Source organism: Sinocyclocheilus anshuiensis, unplaced genomic scaffold, assembly GCF_001515605.1.
Source record: "Sinocyclocheilus anshuiensis isolate Anshui unplaced genomic scaffold, SAMN03320099.WGS_v1.1 scaffold1433, whole genome shotgun sequence".
In the NCBI taxonomy this organism is placed as follows: Eukaryota; Metazoa; Chordata; class Actinopteri; order Cypriniformes; family Cyprinidae; genus Sinocyclocheilus; species Sinocyclocheilus anshuiensis.
The window spans coordinates 12,250-30,369 of record NW_015549681.1 but is presented as its reverse complement, the minus strand read 5'-3'; the positions used below and the strand labels follow the sequence as shown (position 1 = coordinate 30,369).

At 37.3% G+C, this 18,120-nt stretch overlaps 1 protein-coding gene across 3 annotated transcripts; it reads left to right on the top strand.

Annotated features, from left to right (window-relative positions):
- The first annotated feature begins 3,226 nt into the window (after nt 1-3,226).
- LOC107660373 (uncharacterized) lies at nt 3,227-17,915 on the top strand. 3 transcript variants are annotated; one of them, XM_016449641.1, is made up of 3 exons: nt 3,227-4,737; nt 7,257-7,774; nt 17,261-17,915. In XM_016449641.1, exons 1-3 carry the CDS (start codon nt 4,027-4,029, stop codon nt 17,265-17,267), a joined length of 1,236 nt encoding a protein of 411 aa, XP_016305127.1. In that variant the 5' UTR covers nt 3,227-4,026; the 3' UTR covers nt 17,268-17,915. The 3 variants fall into 3 exon arrangements, with proteins under 3 accessions (XP_016305127.1, XP_016305126.1, XP_016305128.1); XM_016449640.1 differs by lacking the exon at nt 17,261-17,915 and adding an exon at nt 9,878-10,307; XM_016449642.1 differs by lacking the exon at nt 17,261-17,915 and having other exon boundaries at nt 7,257-7,921.
- The last annotated feature ends 205 nt before the right edge of the window (nt 17,916-18,120 follow it).

Here is an 18,120-nt window from a genome sequence, read left to right as displayed (position 1 = left end):
ATCTTTCCAAACTCACATACGGTTTATATGAACTTTAGCAGACAGAGAGAGCGGATGGTGATGCTTCAGAAAGGATAAAAAGCCTGTGACAGTAGCTGTCAAAATGCATTCGATTCAAAACCAATGACATTAGATGTCAAAATGATAAATAGTGAGCTTAAATTTGGGTTTGTTCCTCACACAAAGCAATCATATGACTTCTGATGACTACTATGGACTATTAAATGATGAAACTTTAATGGTGTCTTCACACCCTTGACACTTTTGTAGTACAGAAAAAGAACATTATGAAGAACATTTTGCTAATTTTCTGATTTTTTGTTCAACATGAGAAAGAAAATCACAAGTGTTTGGAACAAAATGAGGGTGAATAATGAAACAGGGTTATTATAGTTAACAAAAACTAAAACTAGACTTAAACTAAACTTACTGTTTCCAAACCAATGTCAGCAAAATGTTATATTTAAAGAAATACATATAATATTTCATTTATTAAAGTTAACTAAAACTAATTCTAAAACCATTTTAAAACATTTTTGTTACTTACTAAATAATAAAATAAATGATAACTAAAACTAGAACTAAAACTAAAAGAAAAACTAAGTGTCCCCAACCCAACATCAGTAAAATGTTATATTTAATAAAAAAAAATGCATTTAATATTTAATTTATTATAGTTAACTAAAACTAATTATGAAACCCATTAAAACATGTTTGTTACTTATAAAACAATAAATTAAATGTTAACTGAAATAAAATATATAAAAAAAAACTAAACGTATTTTAATTTGAGCTAGTTGCCAAAGCAACATTTCTCATTTTTATTTAGTTTAACTTGATGCACTAAAATAACTGAAACTAAAACTGAAATTAAAATGAATAAAAACGATATATTTAAAAATATTTGTAAAAAACGATTAAAAAAAACGTAAGAAAATAACTAAATTTTAACAAAACTTAAAATGAAAACAGATCATTCAAAAATAAAAACGAATTAAAATATTAACCAATATAATAAAAACTAAATGAATATCTCAATATACTAAAATATTACTATAATGAAAAAAAAAACTTTTTGGGTGCGTTGTTTTTTTAAGATGTTATTTGCCCCTTTATAAGTCTTTTTTATAAGAGATTTTTTCAAGTTATGTTATTTTTTTGGATATTTTTTGGAAATTTTACCCACACAATAATTGTGAAAGCTGCCCACAAACACAAACACAAACACAAACACACACACACACACACACACACACACACATGTTGTGTTTCCATGTTTTATGGGGACATTCCATAGGCATAATGGTTTTTATACTGTACAAACTGTATGTGCTATTGCCCTACACCAACCCTACCCCTAAACCTACCCCTTACAGGAAACTTTGTGCATTTTTACTTTCTCAAAAAACTAATTCTGACACACACACACACACACACACTCACACACACACACACACACACACACACACACACACACACACAAATCTGTCAGGTCTGATATGTGTTTCTACAATCACCCTGAGTTCCCTACAGGGCTCTTAAAGCAATGTGCACAGGATTCCTATCAGAATTCAACCTCGGACACCATTTAAAATGATCGTAATGGGATCAAATGAGATCCTGCTGCCTGAAGGATTTTTTTCATCTTCGAGTCCTATCGGATGTTGTACTTTATCGGATCTGTTGTACAGTATTGGAAACATGTCCTGCTACTCGACAGTTGAAATAAATCATGTAGAGTTGAAAGAGCTGCTTTCAAAATGCATTCTGATCCTACAACAGATTTCATGATAGCTTTAGTTTTGGGTTATGCTGGAAATTCCTATAAGTTTTGTAAAAAATGATGATTAAATTCCAATAGGAGACCTGTGCACATTTTGACTGGGGCTTGTAGTGATTCTGATTGATTTTTCACATCATTTTATAGTGATCTTTTTCAAGTTTAGACAATGATCGTGACACAGTCCAGGAATGTGAATAAATGCTGACGCGCAACAATCGGATTAATCTCTGTGCCTTTCACAGTTTATTGACTCCAAACCAGTGTCAGCAAAAATGGAATCTGCTCATATCTGAGGAGAACTAATATCTCAAGACGACCAGAGGAAAATCTAATTTCTCAGATCTGATGCTGTCGTTTCATTACTCAGGAGATGTCGAGTTCACATTTCATTTTCTTAACTTGTCTTCAGATGTTTCTCCTTTTTAAAAAATTAACGTGGAGAGCAGGTCAGATCATTTGGATGAGTTACACACTGATGTTTAATACTTATTATACGTTTTTTTCAGATCGCTAACCTTAAATATGAACAATAGTAATAATGATTCTTGACATAGGGAACACCACTTACAATTTACACTTAAATTGTATGATTGTATATATATTCAAGTTATATTCCAATATATATATACATATATATATATATATATATATATATATATATATATACATGCATACATACACACACACACAAGGGAATTTTGCTAGTAAAAAAAAAAATAGAAAGTCTATAAACTATGCAGAGTGATGTGCATACAACAAGTGTTATTTTAGTATCATTGAGATACTATTATTGTTTTTATTAATCTTTTTAAAGTTTTTATTTTTATATAATTTTAATATATAAATGATATTATTATATATATTATATTTTATATGTATTTTTAAATGTTAATTTATAATTTTAATTTTAAAATTTTATTAATTTGGTTGTGAATTTTGTCATTTGAGTTTTTTATTTTTATTTTAGTATATCAGGTTGAAATTAAGAAAATAAAAAAATAAATAAAAATAAATGAAAATCTATCTGAAATAAAATAAATTATAAATCAGTATATTTTATTTCAGTTGAGTTAACATTAATTTTATTTAAAGTAACAATTTTTTTTAATGGGTTTAGATAAAAATAATAACCCACACTCAACTTGTCACAAGACACAAATCCTAACAATCAAACATCAATGCATTTGGTTGTGTGCATCTCAGCATAGTTTGAGATCTCTCTTAAACCTCTAGAAGAGACACGTGTGAAATCACATCTGAGAAGCAGGAGACGTCGAACAAAGTCTCTGTTTTCTCTCAGTTGCTGCCTGTGAGAATGACCATTATAAAGGAGGTGTCATCTTCAGAGGAAAAACTGAAACCGAAAGTGTTTACTTCCAAATAAACAAGGATAATTTCGCAATATGTGAGCACTCTATAAACAGTGTGCGGTGTGTTGTTCATTAAACGTGTCACAAGACGTGAATCATGACAAACAGTGCCAGTATCTCAGATGACTAACATAAACAAACGGGACGGTAAGCGCGCACTCATTTCTCCAACTCACGTGGGCTTGTGGGAATCAAGTTATGCTGAAAATCCCCTTTTCTGGGGCCGAGCGTCTCTCTCTCTCTCTCTCGATCCCCTCCCCACCGCTCTCTCTCTCGATTTCTGGCTCATGTTAGATCCTGTCTGCTTCAGCAACATCCGAAACCCCACCTCCTCCTGTCTCTCTCCCTCCCTCTCTCCACCTCGTCTCAGGCGGCGTGGAATCCTGGCTGTGTTTAATTGCAGAGTGGTAAGATCTGAGGGAAAGATCGGGAGCTGCTGTGTCTGTCAACGCTTTACGAGCCCCAACCCCGGGAGAGAGAGACAGGGAAGGTGTAGGAAGGAAGTGTTTGGAGTTTGGGAACGGGTGAGTTGGGGAATTTGTACGCAGTGGGGAGGTGAAGAAAGAGGTGAAACGCTGAAGTAAGACTTCAGAGTTGGAGGGAAAAAAAGAGGGAGGGAAAGAAAAGAGGCCCACCGTTGGAGAAAGGGCAACAAGAGGGAAAAGTGGGAAAACAAGAATAAGTTAGAAAAAGGAGGAAGGAAGGAAGGAAGGAAGGAAGGAAGGAAGGGGGAGGTGAGCGAAAAGTTAGAGGGAGCGAGAGAGACAGTCAAACGCAGTGAACGAGAGGAGACGCAGATGAGAAAAACAGACGTTGTGGATGGCCTGGGTGGAGAGAGAACCAGTTGTTTTCTAAGTCGCCTTCTGGACTGGAATGCACTCGGAGAATTTGAGATTCCCGACGCCTTACTGCCAACTTTGCTTGCGACACGCGCTGGGCCCCGCCGACGGATCATGTCTGCGTATGGAGTCCAGCGTAGCCCCGTTCCCGAAGGAGTTGGGTATGGAGCGAGTGGAGAGGACTGGAGCATCTCCGGTTTACGCCGAGGAGATCCGGCATCCGTGCTACAGGTGGGACTCGCCGTGCGTTCGGGAGATCCGGCGGGAGTGCGGATGCGTCCAGCGGTGGTATTACCCGGAGCTGTTGCATCCCTTCAACGGCGACCATGTTTTGAAGGTCAGAGGGCAGCGGTGCTACTCATCCTACATCCAGGAGTGGGACAACGTTCATCAGCCTGAATACAACGGACATTGCGAGAGGAGACGGGTGTCATTCCGGCATCACGAGGAGCGACCCGAGACTGGCAGACAATCACACTGTAACGGGCCGAGCTCTGGACACGGGGGTTTTTTCCCAACCGAGGTGCCCTCCAGCAAGTTGGGATGCTCCAGGGCACTCGGGAACGGGCTGCAGGTGAACGGACCGCAGCGGGAAGTAAGGACGTCTCGGGGGGACGCAGGTCTGGAGAAACATGGCAAGCAGAGGAAGAGCCAGGGAACAGTACGGGAACAGATCAAAAAAGTGGTCACAGAGCTCGAGGAAGTGCTGGGTGGTCTCAAACAGGTCCAGTTGGAGATGAAAGAGGTGAGGATCGAATAATAAATAGAGGGAGTGATGTTAATTGTTTAATGAAAGATCAAAAATTAGGTCTTGAAAGTTTTAAAGGGATAGTCATGCCAAAACAAAAATTCTGTCATTATTTACTCATGAATGAATGAGGAAAGCACAGAAATTTGACTTTTTCTTAAAGGGATAGTTCATCCAAAAATGTAAAAATTCTGTCATCATTTACACATGAATTCATGAAGCAAACACAGAAATTTGACAATTTTTCTTAAAAGGATTATCTAGCCAAATATTAAAATTGTGTCACAATTTACTCAGGAATGCATAAAGAAAATTCAGAAATGTTATTTTTCTTAAAGGGATAGTTCACCCAAAAATAAAAAGTTGGTTACCAGTTACTCAAGAATGCATGAGGAAAACACATATTTTTTTCTTAAAGAAAGACATATTTCATCCTAAAATGAAAATTCTGTTATACTCTTGAATGCATAAAAAAAATAAAATTTGACTGTTTTTTTCTTAAAGGGATAGTTCAACTAAAAATGAAAATATGGTCGTCATTTACTCAGTCATTTATTCAGGTATTTACTCATGAGTGCATGAAAAATACTTTTCGTAAAAGCAGTTCACCCAACAATGAAACTTGTCATAATTTACTTATTAATGCATTATGAAAAATCACACATTGAACATTAATTTTTCCTTAAAGGAATACTTCATTCAATCAATAAAAAGTAAGTAAGTTGGTACCTAAACATCATTGGACCCCACTGACTGACATAATATATGCACAAAAAACTGAGACATTTCGCAGAATATCTTCTGTTTCACAGAAGTCATACTGGTTTGGAACAACAAATGGCCAAATGAAACGCTGTGAGTGACAGGCTACTATTTATGAGTTTTCTTCATGCATTCATATATAGTAAACATTCATATAACGAGATTTGTCACTGATTTGGGGTTCAGCATATTTGAAATGGGATTTTAATAAGCACAGAGACTGGATAAGATCAAAACTTCATTCTGTTTAGCCAGTGGAAATATAATATCTGTGTGTTCATAGCAAACATCTTTGTGATGAATCTATTCTGAAAACATCGTCTGAAATCCTTCAGAACCCAAAATACACATCTGCCAGAAATGCACTGACAATAATATTCAGATCTGGAAATATTCCATTGGAAGCTATATTGTGAAGAGGAATATTGTATTTTCTGGAAGGGAAGGGACCGGTCCTTAAGTCCATCACAAAGGCTTGTTAAAAGAGAACAGAATCTTAGTTAAAATCAATACCTAAAGATAGCTCAATATGTGCAGACTGACATTAGCAATAATGGACTGTGCAGGACGTAAGACATTAATTGAATTATTTAGATACGTTTCAATGGATGCATCAAGATTCCCATTAGATGTAAATGACTGCAGCAGGAAATAAAGTCAGTAGATTAATGCATCACAGTGAAGGTTAAAAGAAAGAAAGTTATTTTTCTGCTATATTAACCTGATGATGGACTGTGAGGATGTTTAGAACAAACTTTTCAGCGTTTAAATAGTTTCTGGTGTGTCAGTTTAATGTTCAGAGTCACTACCAGTCAGTCATTGGCAGTTTGACTTCTTAAGGTGATGCTTGACATGTCAACTTCTGACTCAGCCAATGGTGTGAGTTTAGGGGCAGGACTATGATTAATTATTGTCAGACAGCTTTAGGTAGAAGTGTCTGGGAAACCTGTTTGGAAACCAATCGCTGTATTTGTTAAGTCGTGCTGCTAGTGAAGGTTGCACAGTTTACCTTTAAGAAAAATGTTAAAATATAATAAAAAATGTAAATTAAAAAAATTATATATATTATATATATATATATAATAATAAAATAATAATTTAAAAAAGAAAATTCTGTTTTCATTTACCCACCATTATGTTGTTCTAAACCCATTTGACTTTCTTTTTTTTGTGGAACACAAAATGTTTTACAGAGTATTTATGCTGTTTTTTTCACAATTCATATTCATTCATTCAAATCATACTCGTTACTTACTGAAAATCTTCCTTCATGTTTAAAGAACAGGGGTTTCTTAAGGTTTGAAATATTATAATAATACTGTGCACCAAAAACTAAAATGATTTCATGGCTGGAAGCATGAAAACATACCTTAGTTTAGTTTCAGTTTTTCCAGTTATGTTAGTTTTTATTTTATTTCAGTTTACAAAAATGCTTCATTTAGTTTCAGTTAACTCAATATGATTGCAAAAATCATTGGTGACAAACATGGTGCGACACATCTGGATGCATCATGTTTGAATATGTGAATGGTAATGTGAATGCAGTGGCAGAAAGGAAGAATTCCAGTGAATTACGTTTACAAAAATTAGTGCATGACTCCTTTTTGGAGTTGACAACTTCTGGCATGAAAAAAAAGTGGTTTAAAGCATCTCCTTTAGTGTTCTGCAAAATGAATAAATAAATAAAAGTTTAGAATGACATGAAGGCATGTAAATAATAACAGAATTTGTATTTTTTTTTTCTGTCTGTGAAGATTGTCCAACAGATCGACATTCTAACGTCCAATATTGACCTTGGCGAAGACGAACCAATTCTATCCAATGGACTCTCCCAAGATGCCACCAAAAGCAGTCGAACTGGTGTTGTGGCATTGATGCACAATTCAAACGGCGAAGAGGACATGTCAACTTCCAATTCCTCTCTCGCACACAGCCCTGTCACTGTGGATTTAGTTCATATTAACAGTCCTTGGCCGATGAGAAACCGCACAAGCCCCTCCCCTCCTGAGCAACGATCCGTTACTGTTGAGGATAAAGGCAAACGAGTTGTGAAACAGAGCTCAGAGACTCAAAGGACGGCCAATGGAAACTGCCTACCGCATCGAACGGCAAGGAAAGGCCAACTGGAAAACCACAGACCCCCTGTAGCTCCAGTAGTGTGCACTAACTCAAATAAAACCCACCGGCCTCCACCTTACCCTCAGAACGGACAGGTGAAGATGAGGACCCCTCCCTATCCTGGAAAACATAAGACGCTCTCCTCCACCATAGTGTAAGGACACCAAACACAGAAACCCAATCATCAGCAAAGAGGAAAACACGCACAAACACATCACACATATACTCACAGATACATTGCACACATGCTTAATCGATTACCAAGTAACTCGTCCAAATGTTTCTTGGTGACACAACTCAGGGTAAGTGGACACTACACGTCCTTAGATGAATGGTCAGCATGTGCTCGCTGTGTTTATGTTCATGCATGTGTGTATCTGCACTTCTAATCTCAAATTATCAGTTATTTATACGCTACCGTTCAAAGTTTGGGGGAAGATTTTTAATGTTTTTGAAAGAAGTCTCTTCTGCTCACCAAGGCTGCATATATTTGATTACAACTACAGTAAAAACAGTAAAATTTAGAAATATTATTACAATTTAAAATAACAGTTTTCTATTTGAATAAATTGTAAAATGTAATTTATTCTTGTGATGCAAAGCTGAATTTTCAGCATCATTTCTCCAGTCTTCAGTGTAACATGATCCTTCAGAAATCATTCTAATACGCTGATTTGCTGATCGAGAAACATTTCCGATTATTATCAATGTTGAAAACAGTTGTGCTGCCGAATATTTTTGAGGGTTTTTATATTTTGTGACATTATAAATGCCTTTACTGTCACTTTTGATCAATTTAATGAATCCTTGCTAAATAAAAGTATTAATTTCTTTACAAAAAATTGTACTGACCCCAAACTTTTCCACAGTAGTGCATTAGTTGTTTCTCCTAGATTATAATGAGATTAAATAGAGAGCAAATGGAAATGGAATGAAGCTTTTCAGTTTCTTTTGAGAAAGCTTGCTTCTCCTAAACAGTTTTAGAAGAACATCTCAACAATGTCTCAAATCGTGCTCATATTTGCAAAGATATCTAAGTCAAAGATATCCTAAAATCTTTTTAGCATCTCAAAGAGATATCAATATGATAATTTCTCCTTAAATTCTCCCAATACCAATTTATCTGAGCTGCTATTAACATTTATTACACGGCTCTGTGGAATACTTGATTCTGATTGGTCAGTCGTGACATTACGAGGTGTTTTATCCCTCAATAACAACCGGTAAAAACTAATAACACAGGCTCATCTGGGTAACTCAAGTCGGCGCTGTACTCTTGCCAGGAGTTCTTGGTGGAAGCTTTGCGTTTGTTTAGCTATTAAAATATTAAAACTTGATTTAAAATTGTATATAATTATTTAATTATGTCATCCTGGTATCGCGGACTCGCTCTCTCGTTTCATACAAATGCAGCTGCTGCCATTCTGCGATGATAGTTTTGTACGCTGTAATGGATTATAAGATAACTAACAAACTGGTAAGATTTTAAAACATTTTCGTCTTAAATCTTTTATCGCCATAATTATTTATGTGGTGAAATGTTGTGTAACTGCACCGTATCCCTTAAATGTCCATCTAGTTTGAACTTGCCGCTTGCTCGCAACTGCTGTGTTCATGGAAGCTTCAAATATTTCAACTCAAATCAATATTTCGTGTCTAATTATTTACTTATGTGGCAAGTAGCTGTGTAATAAGCGGGATAATGTACATCCAGCCGGTTGTTATCGCTGAATAACCCCCGTCAGGGTGATACAAGACCCCTCCGCTTAGTGTCGTGATCACCCTGTCGGGAGTTATTCTGCGATAACAACCGGTTGGATGTACATTATCCCCTACTATTTTTATACATGCTGTCAACAATTATCTAATTAATTTCAAATTCATATCAGGAGAAACATCTGAGATGACTCTGAGCTTTAAAAGAGCAACTTCCAATGGGTTTATTTCCCAAAACAAGTGCTGAAACATGTGCCACATCCATGTGCCTTTCAGGAACAAAACTCACTCTCTATTACAACAGGCACTATAACCATGTGTTTTTTCTTAGTTATTATTTCCCAGAAAAGAAAAGCATGGTGGGGTCTACCGGCATTGAATAATCTCCTAGTGACACAAGAAATAGAGACCGAGACATTTGTGATGAAGACAGTCTACACAATGACTCAGTGTTAACAAGGCTAACTATGCGTCATGCAAGATGTCTTCCATCTGTTTCCCAGGCTAACAGAGAGTCAATACACTGAACTTGTTTCCTCAGATTACGGCGAGCTTTGTTGTTCGCCCTGCAGGCAGAGGAATGGTGTTGAACGCTGTGCGATTCAAAAGCCGATCCTGCATGGCATTATCTCAGATCTGAGGCCGAACATGACTTTGGGACAGCTGTGCAGCTCCGTGTTGCTTTATCACACAAGAATTCAGGATACAATCAGGAACGTTTGATAAACATTCTATAAATGAAACTTCTGTCCATGGTTGATTATATCGGGTCTCCTTTGGTTATTGTTGAGGCACGTTAAAAGTTCAAACACGCAACTTCAAGGCTGGGATTTCTTGGAAAATCACCTTACGCTGCTGTAGACTAAATGCAGATAATATTATGATGTCCATCAATTAAATTATCTAGATTTATACGTGTCCTTAAAGGGATAGTTCACCCAAAAATGAAAATGTGATATTTATCTGCTTACACCCAGGGCATCCAAGATGTAGGTGACTTTGTTTCTTCAGTAGAACACAAACGAAGATTTTTAACTCAAACCGTTGCAGTCTGTCAGTCTTATAATGGAAGTGAATGGGAATCACGGCTTTGAGAGTCAACAAAACATACACAAACAAAACCAAATTAAACCCTGCGGCTCATGACGATACATTGATGTGTAAAGACACGAAACGATGCCTTCTGTGCAAGTCTGTGCAAGAAACAGAATAATAGGCGGTAATGCACTTATAAGTCTGCGATCCGCTGTAAAGCAAGAAGAAGAAGAAGACGCGTCAGGCGCCGACTGTTGAGGACGCGCTCAGGACAGTTCAGACATTGCAGTGCATCAGAGTTAAAAAACGATATAAATACTGTTCAGTTTCTTGCACAGACAGATCGTTTCGTGTCTTTACACATCAATGTATCGTCACGAGCCGCAGGGTTTAATTTGGTTTTGTTTGTGTATGTTTTGTTGACTCTCAAAGCCGTGATTCCCATTCACTTCCATTATATGACTGACAGACTGCAACGGTTTGAGTTAAAAATCTTCGTTTGTGTTCTACTGAAGAAACAAAGTCACCTACATCTTGGATGCCCTGGGGGTAAGCAGATAAACATCACATTTTCATTTTTAGGTGAACTATCCCTTTAAGAAAACTTGAGAGATGCTTGTCTGTGCAAAACCAGCAGTTGCCAGGGCATTGTTTTGTGTTTGCTAGGGTGTTTTCTGGGTGGATGGTTACAGGTTTAAAATGGTCCACCTACAAGTCTCTGTGATATTATCATCATCCCTAAATATGCAACCTAGTCTCATTGGAAAAAGATACCTATCCAATTCACTGCAGTTTCCAGCTGAAATTAACACTAGTGGCAATAAAACACTAACAACATTTATGCCTTTTTGCGTAAACGATCCATTACAGGGGCAGATTTTCAATGAATAAAGACTTATTTTTGTGCAGTTTCTAATATAAAATAATGTTATGAGCTCAAAACACTTTTGACGGTGCATGGTTTGTAAACAAATACATTTTGATGTTGCATCAAATAATCAGCGTATATCTTTTCTGTTTAAACTTGCTCCATAGCTCACCTGGTACAATATTGCACTTGCGATGTGAAGCACTCGGGTACGAGTAACAAGAAAAGCTCAAAGACTTGTAAAGGCAAGCTAAAATTCCATGCAAATGCATTTTTAATCACACTTTTGCTTTTGTTAAATCTATTGGTTAGGATTTAATATAAGGTTTAGTTTAGGTTGTACGTTATTTTCAAATGCGATACAGCATTGACCTAGCATCACTCACCGGAAACTTCATTTACGTACAACAAACAATACAATAAAAAATTGCCAGAATGTTCATGTGTTTTGGAGAAAGCTGAATGCACTTTTGGTGCCACTCACTGGACATTTCACTTTGAATGTGTCACGAAATATGCAAGAAGCATCGTAATAGATCCATTTTGCAGGCATGTTTTCCCAGTGAGCTTAGGTTGGAAATATGCATCGCTCACATCGGTCCTTCAATGTAAGTCTAGCTGATTTTTTCGCCATTTTATCAGGTGAAAATCATATTTCTAATCAATTAAGCAACAGCACACAACAAGAAGACACAAGATTTTGATGTCTGGAGCATGCTCACATTGAGCTTTAATACTTCTGAAAAACCCCTGGCTTAGGTAGCACAACTAGTTAAACTAAGCCATTTAGCTGGGAGAGCTTGAATTTGACACTATTCCCTGACGTATTCGACTTTCCTCTGGGGATAAACTTAAAATGGCAGATGTGATCTTTGTGTGCGCGGTTGAGAACAAAAGGAACTGATTTCTGCCTGCCGGGGATGTGAAAGCAGTAGTTACGGTTTGCCAGTAGAGGGTCATTGTCCTCTAGTGGAGGGTATGCGTCTCTGCACCGTTGCTCTTTATAGTTTTCAGGTCGGCCCTTCAGTCTGGTTTTCATTAGAAACCACTTGGCTTAAGGCCTGACCGAATGAGGCAAGCTCGTACAATATTTGTGATGGTCAAATAAACACAGGCATTTTCAGACATCATTTATGATGACGGCCACCCACTAGCTGGGAGGGCAACAACAGCTGGGCTCAACACAAACCAGGAAGTAGGTGCATAACAGACAGCGTCACCCAAACACAGCGGATGTTTTCATAGACGTGTGTTTACAGAGAACGCCCACCGTTTGGTGCCTTCGCTCTGGCTACTCAGTGCCAGTTTGGGAAACCATGTCTTCATCGGCTGTAAAAAGAAGCCTAAAGAAGACCATTGTACTATTTACAAGTGCTTTACATTGAAATTCCGCTGACTATAGGAAAGAGAAATCCCTAATGAGATCTCTTTAGTACATCACTTTTTCTCCTAGACAGCAGTGAGATTAAATTGACAGCAAATGGAGAAACTTTTACTTAAAGGGACAGTTCACCTAAAAATTAGACTTCTGTCATGTCATTCCAAACCTGTTTGGCTTTCTTTATTCTGTGGAAAATAAAAGATGATTTATGATGATTTTGAAGAACATTTGGGTCCAAACAACATTGGACCCCACTGACTTTCAGTGTAAAAAACAAACACCAAAACATTTTTAAAAATCTTTTTTATGGCAGGAAAATGACAGAATTTTCATTTTTGGGTAATCTATCCCTTTAAGTCTCCTTATTTCTCATATGTTTCTCTTAAGAAAAAATTATGTTCTCAAGACATTAAGTCAGAGATCTCAATGTGAACTCAAACGTATCAAGTTCTCATCACTTTTATAGCTCTACATACAGCATTTACTCTTTATGACAACTATTCACTCATTGCTGTCTATTTTTTTCTAAGGAATTTTACGAGAAACGTGAGACAAAGTTGATACTTAAAATAAACCTTCCTGACAGCTCTATTAATTTAAAAACACCATTATATAGACTTTAAACCATCATAATTCTGCCCTGAACACAAGTATAACCTATTGTGTATTACTCAAATACAAGATAAATTAAATATTCAACTGGACCAGAGACATTAAAATTCAACTGCAACTATAATAAAGTCACATCAGCTTTAATACATTGTTTAAGCAAAAGCTATTTTAAGAACAATCATAAAATATAAATGTGCAGAAGACAGTTTTACTTTTGGGTAGGTGGATAATTACATCTGTCTGTGAGCGTTCAGACTTTGGCTTGAACCTTTTGGGGTGGCAGGCAATTTGGACAAATGAGGGATGGAGCAATCATACTGTATGACGGCATGAAGTTTGCTCACATTGCAGCTTATTCTGGCTACCAATTAAACGCCTCCGTAGACAGGAAGAGAACGTCTGAATGACACGTAAAATGACCAACCACAGTTTAAAAAAATGATTTTTTTTTTCTTTTAGGGGCGGGATTATCAGAAGAAGGTTGCACCACAATAATAGTCCAGAGTAAAATGTAAATAAATAAATAAATAATGGTACAGCATTCAGGTTGAAAGATCTATAAAAATGAAATCGTTTAAAAAAACATGCAATAATTGTGCAAAGATTAGGCTTACTTATTTTCAACCTGGAGCCAGACATTAACTTAAACATTAAAAAAAAAAATGTTTATATTGTTTCATCCAACGTAAGGTCTATATTTCCCAGAAAATACTAAGAATATAATATTAGAAAAAAATACAATCATATGTCTAGGAGAAATAATCAAGACATTTACGGATCTTATTATGATTGTGATTTATCTTTCCTGTGGCATGTACTTCAAAAAATGTCCCTCTGTTAATGATGATACCTAGAAGCTGATTTAAGAACCATACAGAAAAATGCCAAAATAGTTATTGTTTAGAAGGGATTCATGCTAAATCCCATATATTTTCATTTGCTTAAAAATATAACACCCTAGCAAGTTACCACACAGCAACGATCCGGAACAAAACCACATAGTAAAATAAAAGATGTTAAAATATGCTAAAGATGCTAAATCATCTGGCGTCATGATTCGATCAGAAATGAGACATATCGCTGTTTCTCAAATATATTAGAATTTTAATCAAAGCACAAACATGGTGTTTCGAGTGAAATATGTAGAGTATTTAATGGCTTACCTGTGTAAAGTGAACTTCAGATGTGATTCACATGATCTGATATGCTGAAGCAAGACTTTGGCTCAAGTCTTGTGCATGTATATTAAATAATGCGCTTATCCAAACGTTTTATTCAGGCCGTTATTTTGCACAAGTTGGCGGGAAATTTCAAATCCCTTGTTTTAGAGCTCTGGTTGATTGACAGGTGAGTAGACGGTGCTTCGCGATGCATCTGTGATTAATCTGACATAACACAAAACACATAACACAAAACATATTATTCCTCATTTTACATTCCACTTGTAATCAGGGGACATTGCATAAACTTAGCCTCTATGTTTAGTCAGTGTCTTAAAGGGGTCATATGATGCGATTTGAATTTTTCCTTTCTCTTTGGAGTGTTACAAGCTCTTGGTGCATAAAGAAGATCTGTAAAGTTGCAAAGACTAAAGTCTCAAATCCAAAGAGATATTCTTTATAAAAGTTAAGAGTCAGCCACACCTACCTAAAACGGCTCGTTCTAACACGCCCCCACATACCTACGTCACTATGTGGGAAGATTTGCATAACGCCGCCCAAATGTTCACGCAAAGAAAGAAGGCGTAACTTTTATTCTGGCTGTAGTATTGTTGCTGCCGCCATGTTGTGAATGCGCTGTGTGATTCGTTGTGAAAGCGAAACTACTTTGTTTGGTCTTCCAAAAGAGGATGATATCCGCTTCATCATGCCTGGAGCTGATCCGTGCTGGTCGCTGAGGAAATACTACAACTTTGCGCTGTGGATCGCCGGATCGGCTTTCACCGTGGACGAAGCGGAGTCCAGCCCGGGGTCGTCACATGTGGTTGCAGCAAGCCCTCCGGACGCTCCTTCGTCGAATCCACCGCCTCTGCTCACTCAGCCGGCCGGCCGTTCCTCACTTTATCCCCCGGTCTCTGCTCACTCTATAGGCCGCCGTGTGTGAGGTACGCTGGAGGTATTCGGCCAATCCCAACGCACTGGATAGCTGGCCAATCACAGCACACCTTGCTTTTTTAGAACGATGAGCTTTGTAAAAATCGACACGTTTCAGAAAGGCGGGGCATAGAGGAGAAACAATAATGTACAGTATGTGGAAAATAATGTGTTTTTTGAACCTTAAACCGCATAAACACATTTCATTACACCAAATACACAAAATAATGTTCTTTTTAGCAGCATCATATGACCCCTTTAAGTACAAGTTTGACCAGCTAGCAGTTAGCCAAAGGGTAATCAGTTTTATTTTTACTTTTTATTTATTTTTAAGCATAGACTAATCTACGCTTTTATGTAACTGAATAAAAAAAAAATATGACCAGTCTTAAAGAAAAAAATTAGCTGAATAACTTAAAACTAGTCTGCAACCGGCCCCAGTTCACGATTCGGTTCGATTTATGTAAGAAAAATCATGCTAGGAACCAAAAGACTATGGAACACCCAAGACGTGTCATTCGTATAGTTCTGAATGGGGGAAAATGCAACGCTCAAGAAAGCCCCGCCTTCTAAGTAAAAGAGCCAATCGCTAATCGGTAAAGTCAGCTCGTCACAGCAGTTGCCGTTAGAAGTCCCGGTTGCTATAGAAACACTCAGCGCTCTGAGACATTCCCTTAAGACTGCGCATGCGCACTGCCTGGTCTAGCTGAAAAATACACTTTTTAAACGCTATTAGAACATAAGAAACAACATTTATGAGACAGTTGTTGTCAGATTTCATTGGTGATTTAACATATGAAATTTAATCATGAGCTTAGCGAACAGTTTTGGAGAATTTGATAGCAACATTTGAAAAAAATCCAAGTTATGCAAAACTGCCATTATAATCACTGAAACTGCGAAATTAATCTCTTATTTACATAGTATTTGCACTTCGTGGTTTATCGTTGTTTATCAGCACAGAGAATTCAGTTAACGCGCGCACTCAACAAAACTCCGGCATTTTCAGCGCTGACTAACCTAAACGCATCTGATTGGCCATTGCATTCATAAACTCATCAGAAACATGTGTGATTGGTTAGAAGGCTTGACGCTGCAAAAACAAAGCATAAAAAAACAATCTGGTAGCGTGTGCAGATATAAATGTAATTCTGCGAATTGATCATTTTCACATTTCATTTGAACTGCGACAGCCATATATTTAGATTAATGATGGAGGGGCAATTTTTGCCCCTTTATCTTGAATTTGTGGTGCATTTTCTTCATTTTGGTGGCATTTTTGCCACAAGCCCTCCTTAATTTCTGACCCTGTGATTGTAACATCGGTAATTATTATTCCGTAAACTGAATAGTTGTGTAGCTTATGTCCACACCAGAGTGCATACAGCCAGTCTTAGTTGCTTCATATATTAAAAGTGTTTCCAATCAACAGCCTGACATCTACACTAGAGTCACCATAAAGACAGCACACTACTGCATTAGGAAACTCATGTCCAATCAGATCTGCTGTCCTCAACACCGAGCCAAGCTGAGCCTATAAATTACAGTAATAAATCACCCTGATAAGCCAGAACAATCTTGGCATTAGAAAACTAGAGGCTAAATTGCATTACATTATTTTAGCACATAATGTGAGCCAGTCAGGTTTGTAAAAGCAACAGCTATGCCAAGGACAAGTCAGAGGTAGAGAAGCACCTAGTGTCGTATCGTCATGCTCATCTTCTGTAATTATTGCTGATTAGGTCTTTTTAAATGTTTGTCGGTGGCTTTTCTTTTCTCTGATCTGGGCTCTGCTCCAGCGCTTGCTTATAAGCATCGATCAACACGCTTTGAAAGGGACATTTGTCTAATGAAGATGCCTGTGGCTTGTGACCCTGTCTGTGATGGGCGAGACATGAGAGTGCACTATGTAATGAAAGTCTTTTTATTACACAGGGACTGATGCCACGGAGGATGGAGAATCCCGGACCGAGGGGCAGTGACTATATTTCCCAAGGAAAACTCCAGAAACATCTCAAACCCCTTTTTCTCTCTCACACCCATGCGAAAAAAAGCTAGTTTGGACCAACTTAAAGTCTCCATGAAATGGCATTCACAGCTCAATTTACTTTCATAGTCTGATGTATTTCTTATTGAAACTCAGTGAGGAAACGTGTGAGTCATGTGGTTGGAGGGGCTGGGTCACAAAGCAAGAGGGATTTGTGATGTCAGCTGAAAAGGAAAGTCGTTTCAGAGGCGGAGCAAGTTGTTACATTTTGTTGAAAGATTATGAAAACAAGCATTTTTTAAAAATAAGAATAATGTGCATCAAGGAATTTTAAACAAACAGAAACGTGTTTTAAGAAAGTAAATAGGGTCAATTTTTTTTTTTGCAAATATATGCATTTAAAATGTACGTTTTTTTTTTTTTCCCTCCAGGAAATCAGTCCAAAAATATGGACTATGCATAGACTAGACCAGTGGTTCTCAATTCCGGTCCGTAGCAACCACATAGCAGCATTCTAAAAAGCCACTCACGACATAAAACCCTAGCAACTGCATAACAACACCTTGGCAACTGCATAGCAACATTCTAAAAAGCCATGCACAACATAACACCTTAGCAACCGCATAGCAACACAATAGCAACATTTTAAAAAGCCACTCACAACATAACACCTTAGCAACCGCATAGCAACACCTTAGCAACTGCATAGCAACTTTCTAAAAAGCAATTCACAATATAACACCTTAGCAACTGCATAGCAACATTCTAAAAAGTCACTCACAGCACCTTAGCAACCGCATAGCAACAC